The sequence below is a fragment of the Fusarium proliferatum genome (genome assembly GCF_900067095.1).
Source record: "Fusarium proliferatum ET1 genome assembly, contig: FPRO_scaffold010, whole genome shotgun sequence".
NCBI classification, from domain to species: Eukaryota; Fungi; Ascomycota; class Sordariomycetes; order Hypocreales; family Nectriaceae; genus Fusarium; species Fusarium proliferatum.
In genome coordinates, this window is record NW_022194799.1 from 739,251 (window position 1) to 764,102 (window position 24,852).

At 50.2% G+C, this 24,852-nt stretch overlaps 10 protein-coding genes across 10 annotated transcripts; 5 read left to right on the forward strand and 5 right to left on the reverse strand.

Annotated features, from left to right (window-relative positions):
* Positions 1-1,119: 1,119 nt before the first annotated feature.
* FPRO_11701 (putative kinesin-related protein KLPA) lies at positions 1,120-4,341 on the forward strand (the record flags this gene model as incomplete). Its single annotated transcript, XM_031221206.1, has 7 exons — positions 1,120-1,134; positions 1,191-1,365; positions 1,412-1,551; positions 1,640-1,874; positions 2,355-2,480; positions 2,530-4,232; positions 4,282-4,341. 7 exons carry the CDS (start codon positions 1,120-1,122, stop codon positions 4,339-4,341), a joined length of 2,454 nt encoding a protein of 817 aa, XP_031086788.1.
* Positions 4,342-5,210: 869 nt separating this feature from the next.
* FPRO_11702 (uncharacterized protein) lies at positions 5,211-6,008 on the forward strand (the record flags this gene model as incomplete). Its single annotated transcript, XM_031221207.1, has 1 exon — positions 5,211-6,008. One exon carries the CDS (start codon positions 5,211-5,213, stop codon positions 6,006-6,008), a length of 798 nt encoding a protein of 265 aa, XP_031086789.1.
* Positions 6,009-6,372: 364 nt separating this feature from the next.
* FPRO_11703 (uncharacterized protein) lies at positions 6,373-8,063 on the reverse strand (the record flags this gene model as incomplete). Its single annotated transcript, XM_031221208.1, has 2 exons — positions 6,373-7,975; positions 8,026-8,063. 2 exons carry the CDS (start codon positions 8,061-8,063, stop codon positions 6,373-6,375), a joined length of 1,641 nt encoding a protein of 546 aa, XP_031086790.1.
* A 1,159-nt stretch (positions 8,064-9,222) lies between these two features.
* On the reverse strand, positions 9,223-10,105 carry FPRO_11704 (putative manganese superoxide dismutase precursor (sod-2); the record flags this gene model as incomplete). Its single annotated transcript, XM_031221209.1, has 3 exons — positions 9,223-9,345; positions 9,394-9,861; positions 9,920-10,105. The coding sequence occupies 3 exons, from the start codon at positions 10,103-10,105 to the stop codon at positions 9,223-9,225; spliced, it is 777 nt and encodes a 258-aa protein (XP_031086791.1).
* A 462-nt stretch (positions 10,106-10,567) lies between these two features.
* On the forward strand, positions 10,568-11,109 carry FPRO_11705 (uncharacterized protein; the record flags this gene model as incomplete). Its single annotated transcript, XM_031221210.1, has 2 exons — positions 10,568-10,776; positions 10,827-11,109. The coding sequence occupies 2 exons, from the start codon at positions 10,568-10,570 to the stop codon at positions 11,107-11,109; spliced, it is 492 nt and encodes a 163-aa protein (XP_031086792.1).
* A 1,089-nt stretch (positions 11,110-12,198) lies between these two features.
* On the forward strand, positions 12,199-13,410 carry FPRO_11706 (uncharacterized protein; the record flags this gene model as incomplete). Its single annotated transcript, XM_031221211.1, has 1 exon — positions 12,199-13,410. One exon carries the CDS (start codon positions 12,199-12,201, stop codon positions 13,408-13,410), a length of 1,212 nt encoding a protein of 403 aa, XP_031086793.1.
* A 238-nt stretch (positions 13,411-13,648) lies between these two features.
* On the reverse strand, positions 13,649-17,037 carry FPRO_11707 (uncharacterized protein; the record flags this gene model as incomplete). Its single annotated transcript, XM_031221212.1, has 4 exons — positions 13,649-15,821; positions 15,867-16,807; positions 16,859-16,966; positions 17,029-17,037. 4 exons carry the CDS (start codon positions 17,035-17,037, stop codon positions 13,649-13,651), a joined length of 3,231 nt encoding a protein of 1,076 aa, XP_031086794.1.
* A 775-nt stretch (positions 17,038-17,812) lies between these two features.
* On the reverse strand, positions 17,813-18,501 carry FPRO_11708 (uncharacterized protein; the record flags this gene model as incomplete). The annotated part of the gene is made up of 2 exons (XM_031221213.1): positions 17,813-18,190; positions 18,244-18,501. 2 exons carry the CDS (start codon positions 18,499-18,501, stop codon positions 17,813-17,815), a joined length of 636 nt encoding a protein of 211 aa, XP_031086795.1.
* A 1,119-nt stretch (positions 18,502-19,620) lies between these two features.
* FPRO_11709 (uncharacterized protein) lies at positions 19,621-20,366 on the forward strand (the record flags this gene model as incomplete). The annotated part of the gene is made up of 2 exons (XM_031221215.1): positions 19,621-20,028; positions 20,112-20,366. The coding sequence occupies 2 exons, from the start codon at positions 19,621-19,623 to the stop codon at positions 20,364-20,366; spliced, it is 663 nt and encodes a 220-aa protein (XP_031086796.1).
* Positions 20,367-20,819: 453 nt separating this feature from the next.
* Positions 20,820-23,687, reverse strand: FPRO_11710 (uncharacterized protein; the record flags this gene model as incomplete). The annotated part of the gene is made up of 1 exon (XM_031221216.1): positions 20,820-23,687. One exon carries the CDS (start codon positions 23,685-23,687, stop codon positions 20,820-20,822), a length of 2,868 nt encoding a protein of 955 aa, XP_031086797.1.
* Between the last annotated feature and the right edge of the window lie 1,165 nt (positions 23,688-24,852).

The window sequence follows — 24,852 nt, forward strand, 5'->3', positions numbered from 1 at the left end:
GAAACGTTGTGTGCTGAGTCAGCGAGACGGCGACGTTTTTGGGTTTAGATCTTAGGTATTACACGGCTCGATATGTCTCTGGCAAGAGAATTCAATGATTAATTGATCTGTTTTAACCGTCTTGTAACTTCTACCTCAATGACTGCCATGTCATTTCTCACAAACAAAAGGGTGGGTGACTAGGATCAATTACTGGTAACAGAAGAAGCTTGAGTTTATGGTGGAGTGATGACTTGGCATCCTTCAAAGCTCCGACGAGTTCGGAGCCCGATATTTTTGGCTGATCCGTCATATCTTCCATGGTCTGAAAGCGATATGCTAACTGTATAGAATCAAGGACAAAAGCTCCTTGTCAATTGCAATCGTGATTGACCTATTTGTACGGGTCTTCTTGGAAGTAGCTTCACTGGGAGCCCAGTTCTCTACTTATACATCTCTTCTGAGCTTTGGCCCAAGACCAAGAGCTTAGAGGGTTGGCCTCTTGGATTGAACTTTCTCAATACGAACGCGCTACGAGCTCAAGATACATCTGAATTGCCAGTGCAGGCATGCACCCAGTTATTTCTGACGAGAGACTTATTGGCACTTCAACACAATTAAATTCAAGCCCTGGCGTGAAGCGTTGGAGACGTTTTGGCATTGTCTGCAGCATGATGTATGTGCCAGAATGCTACAGCCACTACGATAAGAGGAAGAAGTCGCTGCACAAGAGTATTGCCAATTGATCAATAATATTCTTTAGCAGGGTCGCATTCTGTCAAGCGCAATTATCCTATCTCTCATGTTGCAACACGGCTCATTGGCTGGTGGGGCATCTCCAGATGCGACTCGGACCCATTGCCCCGGCAACGTGTTTACATAAACAAGTAAACGCTTCGAATCGCCAATCTCCAACCGAGCTATCCCGCATCAGGCTCTTCACGAAACCAACCATAATATCACGTAGCTCCCCATGAGCTAGAGACAAAGCGTGTACTGATACCATTTTGCTTTCTACGCTACTCTTTTTTTATCCTTCGCATATTCGCAACGCCTCCTGCTACCGCCGTTTATACGGGTGCTTCACTGCTCCTTGTTTTCCATATCCTGGTCCCTGTGTTTGGGCGCATTGTTTTCACCATGGAGGAGAATCCGGTACGTTGTTTACCTAGTGCCCTCATGTTTCAGAAGCTGATGATTCTTGGGTGTAGACATTTAGGAGCTCCAAGATTAGTCGACTGCCGGCACCGTCGATGTCGATGTCAATAGGGGCTGCGGGGGGTGGACTCACGGAATGGAGCGAATCGCAACATAATGCCCGCATTGCGTCGACAGCAAGTTCGTTGTCGGCTCTGAAGAATCTGAAGCGAGAGATTCCTCAACCAGGTATGCACAACGAGCACTCATGGTGGTTCTCTCTGACATAAAGCAGCATCACAATCCGACCCGAAGCGTAAACCTCTTTCTGATCGCGCCCTCGAATATCCTTCAAAGCCGACATCGCATGTTCCCGCCGCGGCCGGTGTTAGGTCAAATATGAGGCCCCAGAGTTTGGCCGGAATGTCCTCCGGGGTGAGTCAAGATCCTTTGCGCCCTCGTTATTAGAGGGCTTGCTTCTGCTGGACATTACAATCGCATGACAGCTACTAATTCTCCCTAGCTCAAGCAACCCTCGGCCACCCAGTCACGATACGGCGCATCTTCCAATGTCTTTAGCAGAAACCAGGCAGCTCGAAACGGTGCTCCGACAGCCACATCACGAATCAATGGAGTCAACGGAGTCAACGGCGTCAACGGACGTCCTGGCCATGCCCGATCGAAGAGTCAAGCGCCTCGGCCGCAAACGGCCCATGCTCTCCGTGAAGAAGACCGATACGAAGCTCCAACCAACAATGGTACGACGACACTTTCGCAAGATACATCTCAGCCTATCACCACACTTCCCTACAAAAAGATCAGAACCTCACAGTCTTTTGCAACATTGCCAACAATCAGAGATAGTTCTCTGACTTCAAAATTCCTTGAAATGAGTCTTGAAGACGAAATCCCTGCTGGAAGTCAAGCGATTTCCCGACCCTTAACACGACAGTCTTCACAATCTTCAACCACCTCACATATTTCTAATATTCCATGCAAGCGCCGTGGTAGAGATGACCCGAATCCCATGTCAGCTTCAACCTCTCGACAGACTTCGTCAGAGCGGCCTTAGGCAGTCCCTCTGAAGCCACCGAGCAACGAGAGAGTCAAGAGGAAGCTCAATGAATTTGAAGAGTCCTTGTCTTTATCGCCAGTCAAACAATTCACATCGCCCGTCAAGAACACCTCTCCTAGCAAGTCGTTTTTGAACAAAGATTCTAATCTAACATCATATGTAGCCTGGGACGTCGATGGCCGAGTAGTTGATATGGAGTCTCAATTCAAAGAGCTCAAGGAGATGGTAAATACCACCCTGAGCGAACGAAAGGGACAAGACGATGCTCTTGAACTTGCCAAGAAGCGAGGTAGGTAGTACCGTGGGTTGGGATGTCCAGCTACTAATCAGGACTACAGTGCAAGAGTTGGAGGGTGACAGAGAGAAACTCGACCTGAGGAACGACGCACTCAAGTCCGATCTTGACGCAGCAAGAGAAGAGGGACGTCAAATCCGACATGAGATGGAAAAACAGAAGTGGGAATACCAACGACAAGTGGATGACCTGGAACGAAAGCACCGAGAAAAGATCGACGATATGTCAAGACAGCACAGAACAGCAGTCGACGAGCTTCGAAGAGAACTGGACCGACTGAAAGAGCAAGAGACGAAAGACCATGAGCAAAAGATCGAAAGTCTGACAAGAATGTACCATCAAGAGCTGGCCGAAGAGCGACAGAAGAAGGACCGCGAAATCCAGGAACTACGACTTCGAATGGGCAATGAGCATCAAGACATGGGAATAGCTATCCAGAGGAAGGACCGGGAACTTCAAGAAGTCAACTCTCAAGTGGAAGGCCTTCGAGGAGACTTGGAGCGGGAGCGTACATTGAAGAACAGCCTGCAGACCAACATCGCCGAACTATCAGCAGCCAACACAACTCTCGAGGCCAAGATCAACTCACTAAAATCGCACGTCGAATTTCTGGAATCTGACAGTAAGGCACAATCCGACTCCTTTTCCAGCATGGAAGCGCGTCTCCAAGAAGCTCTGCGCATTGCAGAAGAGGCCCAACACAAACTCATCAAGGAGGAGACGGAACGCCGAGTACTTTTCAACAAGTACCAGGAGCTCAAGGGCAACATCCGAGTTATGTGCCGTGTGCGACCTGCACTTGGAAATGGTGAGGGCGAGGAGGCCAAGATGTTGTTCCCCGATGACAAGACATCTGCTGAAATTGTTCTGGCCGGCCCTGAGGAGAAGAGTAGTTTGGGACAGATCACACGAAAGAACTACCCCTTCGAGTTTGATCGGGTTTTCGTTCCTGGCACTCAGAACCAGGAGATCTTTGGCGAGATTTCTCAGCTTGTCCAGAGTGCCCTTGACGGATACAATGTTTGTATCTTCTGTTATGGTCAAACTGGATCAGGAAAGACACACACTATGTCCTCAAACGACGGTATGATCCCTCGTGCCACCCACATGATCTACGACACCATTACCAAGCTCAAGGAGAAGTCTTGGGAGTACACAATGGAGGGTTCATTTGTTGAGGTGTACAACGAGGAGCTCAACGACCTGTTGACGCCAAATGAGCGATCGGCGAAGAGGCTCGAGATTCGGCATGACGAAGCTCGCAAGCAGACAACCATCACAAACTGCACGTCAGTCCGTCTCGACAGCCCATCAAGTGTGGAGACGATGCTTGAAGAGGCGCAGAACAATCGATCAGTGGCTGCCACCAAGGCCAACGAGCGATCATCTCGTTCTCACAGTATCTTCATCCTGAAGCTCATCGGAGAGAACTCAGCTACAGGGGAGCGCTGCGAAGGTACGCTCAACCTGGTCGATTTGGCTGGTTCCGAGCGTCTCAAGCATTCGCAGGCCGAGGGCGACCGTATGAAGGAGACACAAAATATCAACAAGAGTCTCAGTTGTCTTGGTGATGTCATTGAGGCCCTTGGTCGAGGTTCAGGGCACATTCCATACCGCAACTCCAAGTTGACACACTTGCTGCAGTACAGTCTGGGCGGCAACAGCAAGACCCTGATGTTTGTCATGGTGTCGCCTCTTGAGCAGCACTTGAAGGAAACATTGACGAGTCTTCGATTTGCAACAAAGGTATGTCTAAGCTTCCCAGGTTTCGTAAACGCAACGCTGACAGGACTAGGTGCACAACACTCATATTGGTACAGCCAAGGCTACCAAGAAGGTTCGCGATTCTACATAGGCAGGGCCGTTGTATAAACTGTCGATCACGAACGAACAAGGAGGCCGGACGTGAATAATGGAGTTGTGTTTATTTTGTTGCTTTTGAGTTGGGTCATCAGGATAGCGTCTGGAACAGAGCATCCAGGGCAGGGAGTTGGGGTGCATATATGATTGAGTGCTGTCGCCTTACTTAGTTGCATGGCCAGCTTATGATGTGTTTGTTAGGCGAGCAAGGCCATTGATTGATTTCTGGACATGGGATTGGTAGTGGAAGCTGGTTGAGCTAGCTGTGTCGATACGTGGAGATTGTATATATCAATACAGATATGGTTACGACATGGATCTATGATGATTACTAACAAGAAGTATGTTTCGTGTTGGTGATGATTTCTTGGTGTTGTTTCAGTGCGTTTGTTTGGTGCAGCCAACCGTTAACCGCCGATGGATTGGCCAATCAGGCACTACGAATCCCATGCCGTCAACCACGGACTGAGTTGAGAGTTGTTCTCTTTCATCTTGCACTTTCACGTTCATTCATAATCTCATTCATTCCTTTGTTCGCCACAGCATGTAATTTATAGAGCTAACCAACAGTTTGTCATTCTAAATCGCACCTCAGACGCATACATTGAGTTGGTGGTTATGAAATTCACGGGCTAGTGCCTTTCATTGTGACATTCGGCTTCACGGAACGAGTTGAGAGAGTAGCCCTCCAAGGGTGGGCATATGAGCCTAAGAGAATCTGGGGAAGCTGTTCGAACAATTGAAAGCTCCAATTGTGCGCTTCTGCGCTCATCTGCTTTACATTCACTTACGCGGCATCTCGCTCATGGTAATTCCTCACCCTCACAAATCAGCATCATATCTTCTTCGGCACCGAAAATCGATATGTCCAAAGCACCAACGGGTCTTCAAGACTCAATCTGGGCCATAAACGGACGCTCCCGCCTCGTAAACTCGGCTCCTTCAACGCGCTCATCTTCACAGCCTGTACGCGCATCCTCTCAACCTTCACGCCCCCCACCCTCCTCAGCCCCTCCAAGAAACCCGGTTTCGATAACAACATCGACTACGCGCTTGAACCCAACCCAGGCTTTTCACCGCTTCGAACAAGCCTGTCAGCGTTTACGGTGGAAGTACATCGATCTACAGACTTCGTACCACCGCGCGTTAAATCCAGAGGAATTTGGGTTCTTGGTCACAGACGCGGAGCGGAATTTTAAAGTTGACTTCCATGAGTTTTACGCATGGATCGAACAAGCGCTTGTTCTTCTCCTCATGGTCTTCGGGATATCAGTATCGCGCGGCAATTTATACAAAACGGGAAATCACACATATCACGAAAATGTACTCACGGAGCTAGAAATGCCAGACTGTCCGGTCCACGAGGCGCTAGGGAAAGGGGAAGTGAGCCAAGCCCTTCGTAAGGCGAAAGAGCTTCGTAATCGTTGGAAGGACGTTACTGAGGGCAAGGAAACGCCGCCGTTAAAGATGTATGATCTGACGTGGCTTGTTGGGCAGATCTTGGGGGGCTTGGAGATTGGGTATGGGATCGCGGCGGGGAGGATACAGGAGGCGACAGAGAGGCAGTGGGATGATGGAGATGAATATATGGGCATGGGAGAGGTTCAGGGGGATGATGAGTGGGAGTGGATGGTTGAACCGATGGATTGGGAGGTTGCGTAGCGATACTATAAGTCGTTGGATGATGAATTGGATGCTGGAGTGAATATGCATGGCGTAAGATAGATATTCATCATCTGTGGACATATCGCGTACTTTTGATGGATCATAGAGGAGTCTATCACTCATTATACAGCACGTCGAGGGTCTCATGCAGGGACAGACATCTTTCACGGCAAGGAACACTTGTAGAACCACCCCGTTGTATTTTCTATCAATTATCTACCCCCATCAAATGCCAATACCAAGGTAAGTATCCCATACAAATAAAGGCCCAATCAAATAAGTAGAAAGACATCAAGTCATTCAAAAGAAAGAAAGAAAGAAAGAAAAAGAAAGCATAAAATGCTATTGCATCTTCTCACCACTAGAAACCCCATCGCTTACGAACATAACCTGGCTCACGGTACGAAGGAGGCTCGTAAGCAGGTGGCTCATACTTGGGTTCCTTGACACCAGTAGTGGTAGAAGACTCCTCGGTGGCCTTACTTGTAGTAAGGAGAGTGGTAAAGCCAGTTGCCGCATCAGCGGTCGAGGCGAAAGAAGCGGAGGGCCACCCGTCGTTGGAGCTGGGTCCGAAGTCGTAGCCTTGAGGACCGGTTGACTCTGCAGAAGGCAGTGGTGTTTCGATGGGTTGTGAGGGAGTGGCGATCTCAGAGTCTGTTTGAGCAGTGGTGGACTCGATGGGGATGAACTCAGTAGGAAGAGTAGTCTGGGCTCCAACAGCTGTCTCGGTAGTACTCTCAAGATATTCTGAAGTGGACACTCCAGCTTGACCCTCTGATGTCTCGGCACTAGGAGCTGTAGTCTGCTCGATCACTTCGGATGTGGCAGAGGTATACTCAGATGCGAGGGAAGAAGCCGACGTGAAGGATCCAGCCAAAGCAGAAGAGTCAACGCTTTGATCGGCGGTGCTGTGGATGATGGTGGTGTTGTCGTAGATGTGAGTGTGCTTGGTCGACGTGCATGGTGCAGTGGTGGAAATCTGAGCTTCAGTTGTGAGAGTAGACACTCCAGCAGCTGTGGACCCAGCAGTAGGAACGGATACACCTGAGCTGACATCCTTAGTTGAAGCAGGGCTTTGTCCTGTCTCAGTACTAGCACCGCCAGCTGAGGTGGATGTGTCGATGGCCTCAGTGATCTCCTCAGATGTGGATACCCCCGCAGAGGCATTGTAAACAGTCGAGATGCTCTCCGTAAGTGTGACCTGACTGGTGATAACTGACTTGAGTGTAGTCGTTGAGACTCCTTCAGGGATAGTAGAAGCGCCAGTGTCTTCGGAGAGGGTAGAGCTGCCTTGCTGAGAGACGTAAGTCTCGGTGCTCAAGCCCTCAGTTGAGATCGACCCTGTATCGGAGGGAGCAGACTCAGGAACCTGTTCAGTTGTGACCTCAGAGATTGTTGTAGACTCTTCGCCCTGCGGGAACTGAGTGGTGCCAGGTGCAAGAGCAGAAGAGTCAACACTCGGGGCAAAGGTAGGTATAGTCTCCAGGTTGCTGACGATCTCGGAAGTCGCCTCCAAAGTGGCAGTGCTGGTTGAGTATCCGTACACGGTAGACTCCAGCTCAGATGAAGTCCCTCCAGCGAGAGCACTTGACCCAATGGACACATCCGGCTGGGAGACGACACTGGAAGTCTCAGGGGTAGAGGTGTAGGAAGCAGAAGTGTTGGCGAAGATGCTGGTAGAAGGGATAGAAACATCAGGGAGGGAGATGACGTTGGTGAGAGTCTCAGACTTAGACAGGATAACCGAAGAACCAGTCGGAAGCTCGATACCAGAAGAAGTGCCAAGGTACTGGGTAGAAGTACACTGAGAGACGGTAGTGTAGCAGGAGAGCGCACACTCAGTCACTGTAGCCTCAGCACGAGGATAGAACCTCAAGCCAGCGGAGGGACAGCTGGTGACGGTGTCAGTGACTGTAGATGTCTCTGTCACTGTCACTGTCTCCTGTGCACACACAGCCAGTGCCCTGTACTAGTCAGCATCCCTCCCAGCCGAGAGACAATAAGAAACACTTACCAGAGCACCACGAGGGTGAGGCGAGCGAGGAAAGACATGTCCGGAAAAGTGAAGATTCCAGAAGCGACTGTATTGAGAATACGGCAAATGAGTTGAACAGAAAAAAACGAATGACAAGAAGCGCCAGATAATTTCCAGTGGTCTCACTCTGAGGATTTTCTCTCTCCTCAAAGTCTTGCTTCATCTCGACTCTTTATACCTCTCATTGAGGCCTCGCACGAGTTTTCCAACCAACCCCCTGATGCCGCATCCATGCCGTGGTACCGGAAAGACCGCGATGCCATTATTAAGGAGATGTGTCTATCCGCGATGTATGTTTCGTCTAGCCGTCTAGGAGATCATTCTACCCGTTCCGTTGCTTGACTGACTTCGGGTTCCGGCAATGCCATTGTGTTGGATGTTTTTGTTTGCTTGTTTGCTGAAGGGACCATACCGTGGCGACGGGAGTCGTTACGGTTTCCGATGCTTCAGCCCGTTTGTAATTCCCGTGAGGTCAAAAGTGGCGGATAGACTTGGGATTATGTGAGTTGGCAGAGTGAAGCGGGTGAATCAGTATAACGTCTCACTGTCACATCCAGCGACAACGTATAATACAAGACTTTACTATCTTCTGCAAAATTTCTTGATGCAAATCGATCTCAACTTCCGATCGTGCGGGAACGTGAAGCTCACCCGTGCATGGATGCTATAACACAGACACGACACAAAACTTCATATTTACAGCTGAACAAAGCAGATCCGGAAATACACAAGAAAAGCTTGTACCGAGATACAGCGGCATTGTAGCTTGCATTCATGGTGTCACAGTGATTTCACGACAGGTTGCCTCAGACCGCTTCTCGTTTGCTGTGTGTGCGCATTTAGACGCGTGGCGTACATAGACATGCATACGGCAGCCTGCATATTCCTTGGTGAAATTGCACAGAACGCAACGGGTTCAGGAAAACGGGCTTTGGCGGTCAGAATTAGAACAGAGATAGACAGAACACGGCGTCCTGCTGCACGAGTCAGATGCATGGGTAGCCACCCGAGACTGAGTGTCACGAGTAGAGCACGTTGCCATGGTGTTTGGAGGTTTCACTGCATATTGAGAGGAAAGTCTTGAGACTGAGGGCTTTTTTCTATTGTTTGTGCTAATTCGACGGGATGAGTATGCTGATCACAATAGCTTTGTGTCCTTTGCGATATCATCGTTGGTTAGATGGAGGCGCGGAGGACTTTGAAGGCGTCCTCGCGGGTGCCGGTGAATCGAGCCTCAGCAGTCTTCCAGTTGATGACGTTCCAGATGTTGTCAACGTAAGCAGCCTTGCCGTTGAGATACTGTCACAGTATTAGCCGTTTTCTTGGCTCGTTGGAAGTAAAACGTACCTGGAGGTAGTAGGCATGCTCCCACATATCAACACCAAAAATAGGAACCTCTCCTCCAACAACAGGATCCTGATCCTTTGTCGTAACAATACGAAGGCCGTGCGTATCCTTAACAAGCCATCCCCATCCACTACCCTGCAATCCCAGAAGTGTCTTCTTGAATGCCTCCTGGAAAGCCTGAATGCTACCCCACGTCTTTGAGATCTCAGCGCTAAGTGTAGGAGCACTCTCGGGCTTGGAGTCAGTAGAGCTAGAAGGGCTAAGATTCTCCCAGAAGAGAGAGTGGTTGATGTGACCGCCGCCGTTGAACTTGATGGCTGATTGCAGGGCGATCTGGCCGGCGATGTCATTGGTTGAAGTAGCGGTTGCGTAGTTCTTTAGCGCGGCGTTGAGGTTTGTCACGTAGGCTTGGTGATGTTTGCTATGGTGTAGCTCCATGATTTGAGCAGAGATGCTAGGCTCAAGGGCCTTTTGTCATGGTCAACTTGTCATACTTTCACGATAGATATCACAGCGGGGAACTCACATCGTAGGCGTACGGCAACGCCGGAAGAGAGTAAGTACCAACAGACATGGCAGAAAACGACTGGATATTATCAGGAAGAGCAGTATAAGCTTGATTATGATCAGAAGCAAGATCAGGTTCAGACGACGAGGAGGAAGTTGAGACAAAGAAGAAGAGGGGTAGAAGCGGGATCCGAGAGAAGAACATGATGGAGAGCGATTGCGTCAGAGCTAGCAATTAATAATATCTTCTTGTTGCGTGCTTCCTCGGTAGTTGGTTGGTACGTATTCCGGGGACTCGAGTTCATCAAGGTGTTTGCTTGCTGTGTTGTTGATGGAGAAGAGAGTCGCACTAATTATTGCGCAAACTTGCTCATACTCGCTAACGCCTCAGAACCTTGTCGCCTATAAAGGTTGCCCAATTGGGAACGACGCTAGGTCTTGCGACTCAGTGATTGGTTCTTGTCCATGGCTTCGACTTGGATGAGAGACTTCGAGAGAGATACGGCAAGTTTCAGACTACCAGCTAGTAGTGAGTATATCTTGTAATAGTTATATTTGTTCTTAATGAACTATTTCTCTTCGTTTTATATTCTGATCTTGAACATTTAATCTCTGCATCACCAAGTTCCACCAGTGCATGTACACTGACCAAGTCATCGACATCACCATGTGCGGCCCAGAAAACACAAACAGACCTCGAGGCGGCGCTCTCGCCGCTCTCAATCCTCCCAACAACTCTATCTCATCCAATATTTGCGGTGATCTCGCTTTTCACACTCCCGGAAGTCCTTCGAGCTCAAGAGCAACACACGCAAGACTCACACCAGGTGAAGAGTGCAGTATCAAGGGCTTCTCTGACTTATACGTTGTTATTCAGTAAGTCTCATCCTTCTGCTTCCCTACAGTCCGGTATTAACTTCCAGAAGCTCTAGTGGTGACTTGACAAGAAACGCCAACGAATGTGGACTCTTCCGCCAATTTTCCCTCCAAACGCCTCCGACGTCTCGCGAGTACGTCGAGTTGCCACTTCAAGGGCCATTATCACTTGAGGTTGGCGGTGATGGGATCATAGGAAGACGTGTTTCAGTATACTCAAGGCTGGCCTCTGGAGACAAGATCGTTGCTGAAGGTATCGTCGGCTTCAATTTCATGAGCCAAGCAGCACCTGAAGAAACGTCTTGTCCATCGTCGCCTTCTCCATCGCTGTAGTGAGGAACCTCTATGGCTTGTGGCTACAGATCCAGGGCCATCAAGGTGGATGAGTTGCGTCCTGGGCGGGAATAAGAAACACGGTGGATTAGCTCAGTTGGTCAGCCATCGTCATCATCATCATCATCATTCTGGCGTCAATTTTATAAGGGTTCTCTTTTTTTAATTTGGAATTGGTATCATGTCTGTGGATGAGGGACGGGTCAGCACTGTGCAATTTAACTTCAAGCATGCAATCAAGGAGGCGTTGGCGACATGGCGTTGCGATCTTTCAAATCAGAATGTATGAGATCTTTTATTCTCATAGCGCCCCCTGGACCTTGAAACCGTGGAACTCCATCTTCGCTTCTCTTGCAGTTTTGCTGTGCATGATTCTGTCTCTCATACTCCTCCATATCAGCAGCAAGATACCTACCCAGCTTCGCATGAGTATGTTCAGACGCCTAAATTGTCAAGACCTTGAAGAGTTGATTGGATAACTCAATTCGATTACTGGGAGGTTATTATTTGTCCGTTAAATCATGGGTTCGCTGACGGATATAAAAGCGTCTCTTCACCCACCTTGAAACGGCATTGATTGGCATGGATAACTACACTACCAACACAACACCACACCATCATCGTCAACACCAAATCACTTCCACCGAGACAAATGTACGAACAAACATCAAATACTCACTTGCTACAATATCTTTCCATCGTAATATTTAGCCACAAAAGGCTGCCTCATTCATTCAGCCTACGTCTGCAACACAGCCACGCACAGCCACATCAACCTCACCCACTCCCTTCTCCATCACCGTCGTGTCAGCCTCGCTCACCAACCACTAATAGTCTAAGAATATCAACCACTTCAGCCATCCATAGAAGCCAAGCCAAGATGTCCAAAAACAAGAAACCCCAGTTCATTTTCCAACTCCTCCTAATCAGGGTCCTTCCTTCCCTGTTTCACGGCCCAATTCCCTCCCTCGTTGAAATAAATCGCCCATAACCAACAACCAACAAACAGACTCTCTCTCTCTCTCTCTCTTTGTTCCTCTCGTCATTCATTCCCTTGTATCCCTACCCACCGCCTTTTACCAAAATACAATGCCCTTTGTCGCAAACACCCCCGAGTCCTACCTCAACCGCTCCGACTCAAAAGCCGTAAACGGAACATGTCGAGGATTAACCTCCAATGGCCGCCCGTGCCGTCGCGCCGTTCAACAGACGGCGCCCAAGACTGACAAGCGCGGAAGACCTGTTACTCCAGACCCTCGTGATGAGAGTCTCTACTGCTGGCAGCATCGGGAGCAGGCGAATATGTCGGCGCATTCGAGTCCGGGACCTAGAGCTACATCAACGCCAATCTTGGAAGGACGAACGAGTTTGGATACGCTTGCGGATAGGTTGGGATTGGTGGATTTGCAGGAGAAAAAGAAATATAGGAGAGATACTGAAGGGCGAAAGCAGAGCGCGCCGAGACCGAAACCGCAGCCCAAGCAGTCTCTTCTGTGTTGCTGCTTCTCAGTGCCTCTGCAAGATGTCCAGGAGCCCCAGCCTTCACGACCTCAACCTCGTCCAGTCCAGAAAACATCAGCTTCGGTACCGCCCAAGCGCACTTCAAAACAACATCTCACCGCATCGCAAAACAACTCTTCCGCTAAAAACTCTCGACGCTCGCGCAAATCCACAGGCTCGCAGACAGCACAGATCAAAGACTTCATTCCCGACACTATAGACACCCAGACCGCCTCAGCGCTTATGGCCGAACTAGCTCGTCCCTTTGGCGCTTCGGAGGAACCTGGTTTCATCTACATGTTCTGGCTCACACCTACATCCCAGTCGTCAGCCGCTCCAGTTGACGCCGCACGTTCGCTTCTTTCTCCACCGTCACCGAATCAAGCACCGCGATCTCGAAGCGCTAGTAACGCTGTTTCAAGTTTCGCAGCCGCTGATCCATCAACGTCAAAGAACACCATGCTTCTCAAAATCGGTCGCGCAGCAAATGTCCAGCGTCGTTTGAATCAATGGCAGCGCCAGTGCGGTCATGAAGTTGAGATCCTGCGATATTACCCTTATCTCCCTGGGTCGCAGGAATCATCTGGCGTGGTTCCCCATATGACGCAGCATGTGCACCGAGTAGAACGCTTAGTTCACATCGAATTGGCAGGCATGGGTCTCAAGAAAGACGCCGAAAAATGCGATGCTTGTGGGAGAGAGCATCGTGAGTGGTTCGAGGTGGACGCCACGAGAGAAGGAATCAAGGCCGTCGACGGAGTCATAAGACGGTGGATAGAATGGGATGAAACGATGACATGAAATTAATGATTACATTGCATAGATATATACATATAGCCGGCGTTGGGTTCACATGAATACACGAAGTTACGATCCACAACCCCCAAAAATGTCACGTTTGACCAGACACAAAGCTGCGATCATGGTATCTATAATATAAGAATAATCCCTCTCCCATCTATAAGTAAGCCCATGCCATCTCTCATGACTCGTAAGAAAGTTCTTTCGATCAAATGCACTTCGCGTCCAAATTCCCACGCTATACGAACCGCACCTCATCAAATAGACCTGCTCTGACTTGAATAAGGGCAGCTAGCTCAAAAAGGAAGGATTGTAGGATGATGACATTGGTCACGACGTGCGACACTGAAACAGTCGTTGTGTTCTCCCTTGCTTCTCTGGGTTGAGGAGTTTCGGGCTCTGGTGTATCCATATTTCGAGTCTCTCGTTGAGGTGTCGCAATCTTGGGTTTCTCTGGTTCGTCTTCCTTGGTCTCGGGGTCGTGAAACTCGGACTCACTGGGCTCAGGTTCATCGGCTTTCGAGTCCTTGCTCTCGGGTTCATCGACTTCCACTTCCTTTGCAGATTCGCCTTCTTCAGCATCAGCCGACGTGGTGCCTTCAACCTCTGACTCGACCGGTTCCATCGGTTCCGCAACTTCAGGCGCAGTCTCAGCGTCAGAAAGATCAGTCTCCGTATCTTCCGTCTTCGCATCATCCTCATCCTTCGCCTCCACAGGTAATTGCTCAGTAAGATCAGCCACAGTATCCTCAAACTGGTCCTCATCAGCTTCAGAGGGAGCCTGCTCAGTATGCCCCTCCCCCGCCGCAGCAGCTTCATTCTCTACAGGCTCAGGCATTGGCTTCCTGTCAAATTTGAGAGGAATAGGCTCAACTTTGACATCTGGCAATCCCACCTTCTTAGAGAGGATAGTTTGGTCCATGGCCGCAAATTCTGCCATCTGTCGAGCAAGCACTTCTTCCCTGGCCTTCTGCGCCGAATCAATAGTCTCGAGCGTTCTTGGTGGAGAGTGGCTACGTCCAGGAGTGCCTCGCCCCCTACTATGAGACGCTTCCTTGGAACTAAGCACAGACTTTCCAGGTGTCGCGTTACCACTTCCAGAGCTACGACCCAGCTCTTTGCGTCCTCGCGGGCTGCTGGCACGGCTCGGCGTTCCCAATTCGGACAGGAGACGATGCGCCAATCCTTCCAGTGCCGACGGTCGGGAGGGTGATGCGTTGCGCGATACCGCTTCAAAGCTTGGTCGATCTGGAGGATCTTCGCTGATGGGGGTCGGCCTGGGTGTAGGACCCGCGTGGTGTAACATTGCATCCGCAGTCCTGAAGGCGTCACGCCGTTGTTGCACCAACTCGTCAAATCGGGGAATACTCCTTCTGTAGGCAGCCACCTGCTCTTCAAGTCTTCTGAGAACGTTGAAAACACGTGGTAAAGAGGCCTGCGACCATTGCGGCCGTTGGCGGCATTGTTCCATGGCTTGTAGCTGTTTTTGTTCTGGGGTTGGTGATGGCAGATCCTCAAAATCTTCATCATCTTCACTCTCTCCATCTTCATCCTCTGTAGACTTACGTCTCGTCTTCTCAACCTCATCATATATATAAGAGCTTGGGCTTCGTGCCAACCATCCTTCGATCTTCATAAAACCGCAAACCGCCAAGTCAACAAGTGTCTCAGTGACGGACAAATTCGTCTCGACTTGATTTACGAAGAATGTCTCCAGGAGGTCCAGTAGTGAGTTGAGAAGAGGGTCATCAGGTCGCAGAGTGTGATCTGCAACCTCTTTAGGCGCTCCAGGAAGACTGTCGGGCAGCCTCTGGTTACTCGTAGATGCCCTGGGCGCGACGAGCTTGAGGGAGCAAGGATGTGCTTCAAGCCTAGACATGGTATCTCGAAGGACAAGTTGATAGACCTCATCGAAGTCATCTTCACCTCCTATTGTTCCCGCCAATGACATAATGAATTCAACCTCTTGCTCTTGAGCGCCTACTGTTCTAGTGGCATTCTGAATAGGAACATTATCAGTTCTCAGCAGAGTGACAATAGCATATCGGTGGTGTCTCTTAAGAATAGCTGACACCAGTTGTAAGGTGACATGAATTGTTTGTTGATTCCGTGATCTCAAGCATGCAAGAACGAGATCAACCAGGTTGAAGAGTAGGGGCGTAGCAGCGGGTTCTGCCCTTTCTGCCAACATCGTGGCCAGGTCCATCGACTTTCTCTTGCGAGCCTTGCTGGCAGACGAGCTTGAGCTAGGACGGGCGGAAGCGATGTTATCGGGGAGTGCGAGGAGGTAATGAAGGATGAGGTTGATCATGTCAGGATGATCGAGTGATTCCAGGATACGGCGAAGATAAGTCAAAACAGCCACAGACGAGCCTCCGTCGATATCAGAGGACTCAAGTAGTGAGGGGTATCTAAACTGTTAGCGTAGATCGGGACGAGAGTCGCTAGGAACTCACAATAACTGTTGAAGGAAAATAACTTGGAAGTGCTCCAGCAGAGTCGACTTGACCTCTACAGACCGACAGTGGTTCAAGACGTCTTGCCAGAATAATAGATGAGATAAGAAGGTTTCAAGGTGAGATTGGAACTCGGGCGAGCATGAGCTGATGACTTCGTAGTTGGATGTAGGATGTTCGTAATCGGAGAAGGCGAGAATAGGGGGTAGGTTATGAGGAAGATGGTCAACGACCAGTTTCCGACTGAGCTGGCTGTACAAAGCGCCAAGGCCTGTCGCCATCAAAGTTGATAGGTCACTTTCAACAATCCATTGTTCCAACGGTCCTGAACTCGATGCTGCTTCGATGATGTAGAGCAGTCCTGTTCGCGCAAAGTCGCCCACCTTACCCTCATGATGGATATAGTCCATGAGAATATAAAAGAGGGGGAAGTCGGCCTTTTGTGTCCGTCCAATGAACGCATCGCGGGCGTTCTCATCCTTCTCCCTGTTCTGAAGCGCCACGCCGCGGTGTGTCTTGAACCATGCTGGTAGAATACTCGGGTCCAGCCGAATCTTGGTTGTGATGTTAAATGCTAGCTCGACGACACGAGACTCGGTATCCAGGCCCAGGCGCACGCTGTTGATGCCAGTAATTCGTACAAGAAGGTTCGTCAGGCTAGCGGAAAAGGTCTGGTTCTCAACAAACGCTTCCTCCTCGCTCTCGATCAAGGTCGCAAAGAAGAGGACGGCCTCCTTAATGATCCACTCATTGTACGAAGTCGTAGCGATCTTTCCAATGGGCACGTAGATTTGCTTGAGCGAGCAGTATTGAATACATGGATGCGGTAACGGTCTTCGGCTCTCGTCGCTTAGGATGTTGGTGAGTTCCTGAAGGCGGATTTCGAGGGTCTCGGCGGCGTCGCTGTCTCGAGATAGGTTGGATGATGCTCTCCAAGCAGACTACTCTGGTTAGTGCTTGTCGCCGGCATGGGCTGGTTTGCTGGTCCTCACGAGTAAGAGGCTATATTGCTTCTCGAACCGGTGAAGTCGTTTCGCAGGATCATGTCCTAGGTCCTTGCGGGTGCCCCCAGAAGAGAGAGGGCTCAATAAGCGCGACCACTGTATGGAAACAATTAGTTGGGTGTCGTGGTTGCAGTGGCAGATGGCGATGAGATACTCACGAAATCCATGACGATATTGGAGTCATCTCCCGGCGACTATAACTAGGGAATAAAGGTCACCTTGACCACATAACGGCACCGCACAGGTCCTTGTAAGTTGAAGTGTTGAGAGCTGTTGTCTCCTGGGACCAGGGACATCTGAGTGGGCATGTGGCGCTAGGTGTGGCTGAGGCGAGTGTGGCTGCTGGTTCAGGGTAGTTGTGACCCCTATTTTGAAAAGACTTATCTACTTCACTCTGCAGATAGTTCATCTTAGTTAGCAAAAGTTCACAGGCAGATCATTTGGTTGACATTTCACCTGCTGTGTCCATCTTTCCTGTTTTCTGATGAATGGGCCTTTGAACGAATGTCACACACGTGTTTGTGTTGGCAATCACATAATTGTTCGATGAAGCAGCATATCGTAAATCATAATACAACTCCAGCTCAAAAACTGAATCATCGGCTTGGTTTAGACGAAACTTCACGAGGTGGGGATCAACAGCCTTTTAATTTATCCTAACGTCAGGCTCTTCTTTGTACTGCCAGCCAGAAGGGGAAATGGGGAGGCCGAAGCTCACGATATTCAGCACAACCAAGGAGGACGATTACATCATATGGGAATACTGATAGGAGTTAAAGTCAACGTAGAGCATCAGAGACATCTCAGCCATCTCTCGACTTATGCTGACTACCATACATTGTGAACTGCCTTGGCCTGCTTTGGTCTCCCATGCATGGCGGCTGGCGCTATCACTCATTCTGACAAGCACCCCCAAAACATCTCCCACCATCTTCTGCAGCATCAGTCTGAATGATCAGTCTCTTGGGAATCCGAAGACTCGTATAGCTCAAGCATCATGCGGCGAGTGCGGCGACGTTCATGCTCAATTTCATCCCGGAGAGTCTGGTTTTCCTGTTGTATCTCGTCCACTCTCCATTTGAGGTGTTTGACTTCTAGTTCCATGGATCTCAATCCCAGCCGAAGTGTGCGCTGAATTTCCTGTTCGTGTCTTGCTAGACGTTCTCTGGTACGGCGCAGGACATTATTGTGGGAACGATAATCTGTGTCCATGGCAGCACGTCCCTTTGCAATATTGTCATCAAGTCGTTCATTGATACGCCGATCAAGGGCAAGAAAGCGGCGGTCAAACTTTTCCTCGCGATAGTAGTAGTGACGATCCTATGGGCATGTAAGCTCAACCAAGACGGAAAAAATAGAGGGAGAAGACTAACAGGAAGATGACGATGCTTGCAACGAGGAGTCTCCGTTTCACCAGTCGTGTCTTTAGCATCAGAAGCTGAAGCATTGGTGGCCGCTTCGGTGGCAGCCTCAGTGACATTTTCGATGGTCGAAGCCTGGGCTGAACTGGCGGCAGCTTTGGCGGTAGCTTCAGTCTCTTTGTGTTCTTGCTTCGCGATCGCTTGTCGAAGCTTCTCTGTGTTCTTTCGCATCTTGCGTCGGCGCTGGGCACTCGGTCGGGTGCGGGCCATATTGGCGACAAAGTTCGGACCTTGATGTTAAGTATTGATGTCAGGGGTATAGAGCAAAGGTTAAACACTTGGGGTTTTGGCAAGGATCTTGAGGTGTAAAGAGACAGAATGAATACCTACGTAGAAGACAGAATCAACAGAAGGTAAATAAAACCAAGAGAAGCTGTTATTTAGCTAGATAGAGTGCGGTAATGGATGACACTGGCAATGCACTGCCAGATGCCACTGCAAGTTGCTGCCAGCTGTCATCGCCAAACAGCATTCACCTTTCTCACAACCTTCTACCCAATCAGCACTGCGGCTAAATTCAGAATAGAGAACAATAGAAGGTGGCCACTGTGATTCAATGTGCGCTTCTTGTAACCAGCCCAGCCCTCTGCTGCCTATAAATTCTCTCTTCTCTCCCCTCTCTTCCTCCCTTCTCTTCTTCCTTCATCATCCCCTCACTTCTACAGAGGTCAACTTCAGCCAAACCCTCTGCTTCTTCCTTTATCCTTGTGGTGATCGTTCATCATGGCCAAGAAGACAAAGCTCACTTTACAGGAGCGCAACATGCTTCAAGCGCGGATATCGGTAAACTATTGATCGAAACCCGCAATAGCTACCATGTCTCACTGAGCGCCATAGACCGACATAGATATGGCAAACTAGGAGACTCCTCTCGATCAGGTATGTCTGCTTTCTTTTCTCATCCACCCTTGACTGCACTCCTCTTGTTGCCCCCTCTTCCCCGCATGCGAGCCAGGAGCATCAAAGCACCCCAACATAACGCCCCAGGTCATCGTGTCTGTTCTCAGATGCCACGACCTTGGATGTTGGGCCCCAGACTGTTGATCCAGGTGCTCATGTGAGCATCTCCAAGCTTAGCTTGGGCTGCAGTTTGGGTCGCTTCCAGGTTCTCAAAGTCAAACACCAAGGTATCCAGTTCGGCTTGAAGCGTAATTCGGGCCCCCCGTAGGGAGCTGTTTTTTCCGTCGAAACATTGGGTTGATATCTCCAGGCTTAGCCTGGGCACATCCTTGACTTTGGGGACCGCGGCCTCGTACCAGTATACCTCGGGAGTACAGTCCACCTTGCCTTTAAGTTGCGTCTTGGGCATATCTTGTGGAGCCTGTCCAGATGGTCAATTGGTTGCTCTGGAACTGGAAAGCAGGGTTCAGTGGTCGTGGCACCAGAGGTTTCAAAGTGCATATCGAGGTACAGACATACTCAGCTTTGGAACCCTTGGCTGACGGATGCGATTGGCAGGAAACCCTTGAAGAGTTCAACGCATCTCGCGAAATCGCCGCCATGAAGGCACGCCTCGACCAACAACAGGAGGATATCGAAGATAACAGCGAACTGATCACCATATCCGGTGCCCAGATTTCCGAGCTGGAGCCTGTTGTTGACAAGATCGAGGAAGAGTTACCGAGTGTCAAGGAAAAGCTCCACGCCTACTGCAAGAAAAGGCTTGACGCGTTCTCCGATGAGCTTGACGATATGGCTAGGGTCGACAGTGACAAGTGGAGCCGTATCAACGACCGCGTAAGTACATTCTTTTGAACCCTTGAAGCCATGTATGCTAACAATCTCTTCCCCTGTAGTTGATGAACTTGGGCAGCAAGTAGGGTATAATGTCCGAGTTGATCGACAAGGTGTCGGATGAGAATGCCAAGCTCAAGGAGCAGATGAAAAAGCAGAACTCTGTCCTCCTTAAACAGGCGATCGCCCTCAGAGAGGAGAAGGATGCCAACGCGCAGCTCAAGGCCGGCGTGGCCAGCATCATGCGTCGACTTGCCGCCGTCGAGGACGTCGTCCACCCAGACATGTGTGAGGCGGCTGAGAAGAAGCTTGGAGAATTGGGCGTCTCAGATACTCAGTGATGATCTTGGAGGATGGATATGTACGCAACAATGAGGTGAGAACTTCGATTTGGTCATAACTTGGCTTATTGGGTTGAGATATACGAAGAGTAGCTGAATGAACATAAGCGCGCTGCGACTTTGAAAAAACACTTGAATACTTGAAGATCATGATGTGATGTGATGTGGTTGCTGTAGTTTGTTCTTGAACAGCCGTGGGCCCCGATAACTGTGTCTGTTCCGAAGCCTGCCAATGGACGCACTTGCGCTGAAGTCCCCACTTGGGGATGAGAGGGACATGGTCAAGAGTATAAGACACAGAGACATCACCATTCAATAGACAAACATTTAACAATGGCACTACTTTTATTCACTGCAAGCGCTATCCAACAGCCTAGCCTGTCGAAATCGAACCAAACAACCGCTGTCCTTCCATCACAGCCATGCATCGCCCAGCCAAACTCGACCGCTCGCTCACCTGGGGCTCGTCGGATCACCATTGCTGCCGCTGCCGCTGCTACCGCCACCGCTGGCCCTGGTGCGACTTGCCCAGATGTGCTTAACCCGGTGAGAGTCCATGGGCGGCGACGCGTACTCCTCGCCGCTTGACTGCGTGAAACCGCTGACGTTGCTGAGCATGCTGGAACTACGTCCACGAGAGCGAGTCATGCGGGGTTCGAAGGGAGGCGCAGTGGGGGGAGGTTGCCAAGGAGACATGGACGGGAGAGTGGGAGCCGATGCCGAAGGGAGGACGTTATCAGAGGCGGACCAGAGACCAGTTGGGTAGTGAGGAGGAGCCGTAGGATCGGGGTTCCAAGTACTCGAAGTCGTAGGCTGGAAAGGCGGACCAAGGTGGGAGTGTCCTGCGTCAAGAGGAGGCATCATATCGTAAGACATGCCATTCGAGTTGATGTACTCGTGGAAACTCTGCAGCTGCATTTGCAGGTGTCGAATCTCCTCACTCTTGTTGGCATTGTTCGCACGAACATGAGCCAGTCGCTCGTTGTAGTTCGCTTCGATACCAGCAACATGACCCTGCCAAATAGAACGCTCCTGGTTTCGTCGTTCTGCCTCATCGAGACCGCGGTTGTTGGCGTCGGTGATGTTGGCAAGCTCGTTCTCAACCTTAGCAATTCGAGTCGCCACTTTGTTACGGCGGGTGTTGAGGTTCGACTTCTCGACTTCCTTGGCCTTGATCTCCTTCTCCAGTCCTGACTTGAACTCCTTGAAAGCCTTCTGAGCTGCCTCAAAAACCTTCTTCTCACTACTGTACTGCTTCTCGACCTTCTTTTTACGTTCGCCGAGTTCAGGTGCAGTGTCGAAGTTCTTGAGCTGATCAGCCAGTTGCTGGGTATCACGCTCTGCCTGGGCTTTCTGGGTCTCTTGCTGACGAATCTTTTGTCGGTACTTTTCGTCATGGTTTCCAGCTGAAGAGAGTTGATTATCCGTCAACTCGTTGTCCTTTTTGAGGGCGTTGGCGCGGTTCTTGTACTCCTTTCGTAGAGTCTTGAGGCGGGACCTCTCCTCGCTAAGTTTGGCTTCGACTGCAGCAATCGATGTCCTAAGAGTCAGGGCAGGCGAATCCGGGTGGAGGGAGCGCTGTCCGTTAGCAACGGGAGGTGGAACACCGTCCGCCTCTCGCTGAGTGGCCTGGACAGTTCGGATGCTGGTTGAAAACAAAACCTCATCAGTCTGGCTATCCACAAACTCACAGACATACTTGGAAGCAGGCCTAAGTCCGTAGATGTCACCAGTCCATCGAACTCCCTCGTGAGATTCTCCCGGGGACTCCTCGATCGGAAACATGCGAGTGGGCTGCCAAACAGCGTTGTTCACTCTGACGTAAAATGGCTTCGAGGTGTCAATATTAGCTGGTCTCGAATCTTCGCCTGAAGATTCAACTGAACGCGGCTCGTCGTCGTCGATTTCGGGAAAATGGCTAGTGTTAAAACAAACTTCATCGCTACCAATGTAGGATATCCAAATTTGGTTGGGTTGATTGTTGAACGGAGCATTACCAAGATTGTGAATGTCGGTAGCATTAGTGCCAGCAGACTCAGAGGCCGCATGGGATAACTCGTACTCCTTCACCACAACAATCTTGGTGCTCGCCAATGCCGCCCATAGTGGTTGCTGTAAACGAACTTGAGTGCTTTGCTTTCTTCTTTTTTTGCTTGTAGGTACAGTGGATGTCGAATTCAAGCCTGCTTCAGTATCAGGCGTCGCGAAGCCTCCTTCATTAGCCGTATCGCTGATCACACTTGGTGGCTTTCCGGCCTCAGGATCACTCGCACCAACAGAAGCGTTGGCTTTTTCGCGTCTGAGATACCATTCTCGGATATATCGCACAATTCCTTGGGTTAAAATATGAATGGCGAGAACACTTCGAATCCACCCGTAGGCAGACATCTTATCGTATGCGCTAGAAGCAGAATCGACTGGGTTATTGAAAACTTGGGGCAACCGCCAGTGCTCTGGTATGTGTCGAGCCACACGACCCCAGTGAGCTTTGGTTCCCCTGAGTAGGTGATGACCTATCACCCACATAAAACATGTGGTTAGGCCTCTCGATGTTCCATCCCTCGCACTCGTCCCCCCTCCCAGAGTGATGGCAATGACTGGCTTGGCAAAATCCAGGATAGCATCCTGGATTGGACCCCACAGAAAGAGCCATATCAGAAGGAAGAAGAAGTCAACACACAAGACAGTTACGAGAGAAGGCATGGTCGAATTGCCGTCGAAAATCTCGGCAAGGTTGATGCTCATTCCCGAACTGGTGGCGACGGGAGGAACAAAGGTAAGGAACGTGAAGATGGTGTATATAACGGTAAGCGAGAGCGAAGGGACGTGCATAAGAATGATGAGAATAGCGAGTGTGTCCTGCATAGGGAGAGACTTGAGAACCGTGGTTGCGAGGTCGAACGGGCCTGAGTCGCGGTGGACATCAGCGTTCTTCATGGCATTGACATCGATCTGGCGGTGGCCAGCTTCGACACCACTGAGGCCGTTGGCGTTGGACGAGTCGGACGACATCTCGGAGACGGCGTCAAGAGAGGAACGGCGGAGGTCGTCGGTACGGGAGTCATTGGAGGCATCATAGACACACTGCTTGTAGGGGCTGTTGGCGTGACCATTGACAGGCGTCGACTGTCCAGCAGCACCAGCAGCACCAGCAACACCAGCAGTACCTTGGTCAGATCGGCGAAGAGAGTTGTCGAGCAGGCCCGAGCCCTTCTTGTCAGAGGAACGCTTGGCAGAACCTACAAGCCCATTCTCATGGCGATTGTCGCGATGACTGGCGGCGCCTTGCTGTCGCTTACTCGAACCTGGAGCGCGAGGCATGCGCAACGACTTGTCTTGCTGCCACAGTCTGACGAACCCAGGAACCACTCGGGAACAGGGCCGGCAGCCGGGACAAGCCTTTCAGGGACAAGGGCTTGGTGCAAAGAGTTGGCGACTCGAGCGTTATGGCGTCTCGGTCGATTTTAACACGAGGGGACGGGTAAAGTATCGGGTCTCGGAATAATATGTAGTAGAGTTGGGAGGCGTGCCGTTGCGACAAGAAGGTTCGTGGTCGACATGTGCATTCGAATTGAAAACGGTCGGCAAAAGAAAACACGGGCGACAAAGGCTATGATCAAACTGATAAGGGCGACGACAAGAGGGGAACGAACTATCGTCAAAATGCAACAAAGCAAAACCTGCCAAGATCGGCCGGAGGGCCGCAGAAAGCAAGTAATGAGCGTTGCAAGGAGGTAGTTTTGATCGGTTACAAGATGATTTACAGTGGGATGTTGTCAAGTGGATAGTTGGTAAGATAAGGTAAGTAAGGAAAAAAGACAAGGCAAGGTAAGGTAGGGTTGACTGTTGGTTGAAGTCAGGTGGTGGAGGTGGGAGATTTTTTGGCTGTCAAAGCCCAGGCTTGGATTGGATTGGATTGAAAAGGAAACAGAAAGGAATAGAGAATAAGGAATGGAGTGGCAGAACGCAAAGACGATGGACAGATAGGAACGGGAATAGCGGGGAGAGGGAGACTCGCACTGTGCCAACAACAAGCCAACGCGGCTGTTTCTGACGCTGTTGGATGCTAGAGTCCACTGTAGTCCTAGTGGCTCGCATGATCTCAGCAGGGCTCCAACCTTTGAGTGCCAATGGATGGTTTGCGAGCTGCACAAGAGATGGATCCCCGTTGGAGTGCGGAACTGGGGCAGTTGGGTGCAGCTTATCCTAGTGGAGTGCGCGCTAAAGGCGCGTCAAGCTGAAGTTTTGAGTTGGGGATGCAGGTTTTTGCTGAAAATACGGAGTATATGAAGCCGTTGACGATGGCAATCTGCGATAGATCTTGAGGCTTGAATCGTTAAGGCTACGTACGATCATCTGGGTTCTTGCAAGTGGATCGATCACCCATAGTTAAATTCCGTTTCTGGTCGATTTTGGCTTGTTAAATGCCAGCGGATCAGGTACTCAGGAACAAGGTTGAGATGGTCAGTTTGAGGGTTTGAGGCGC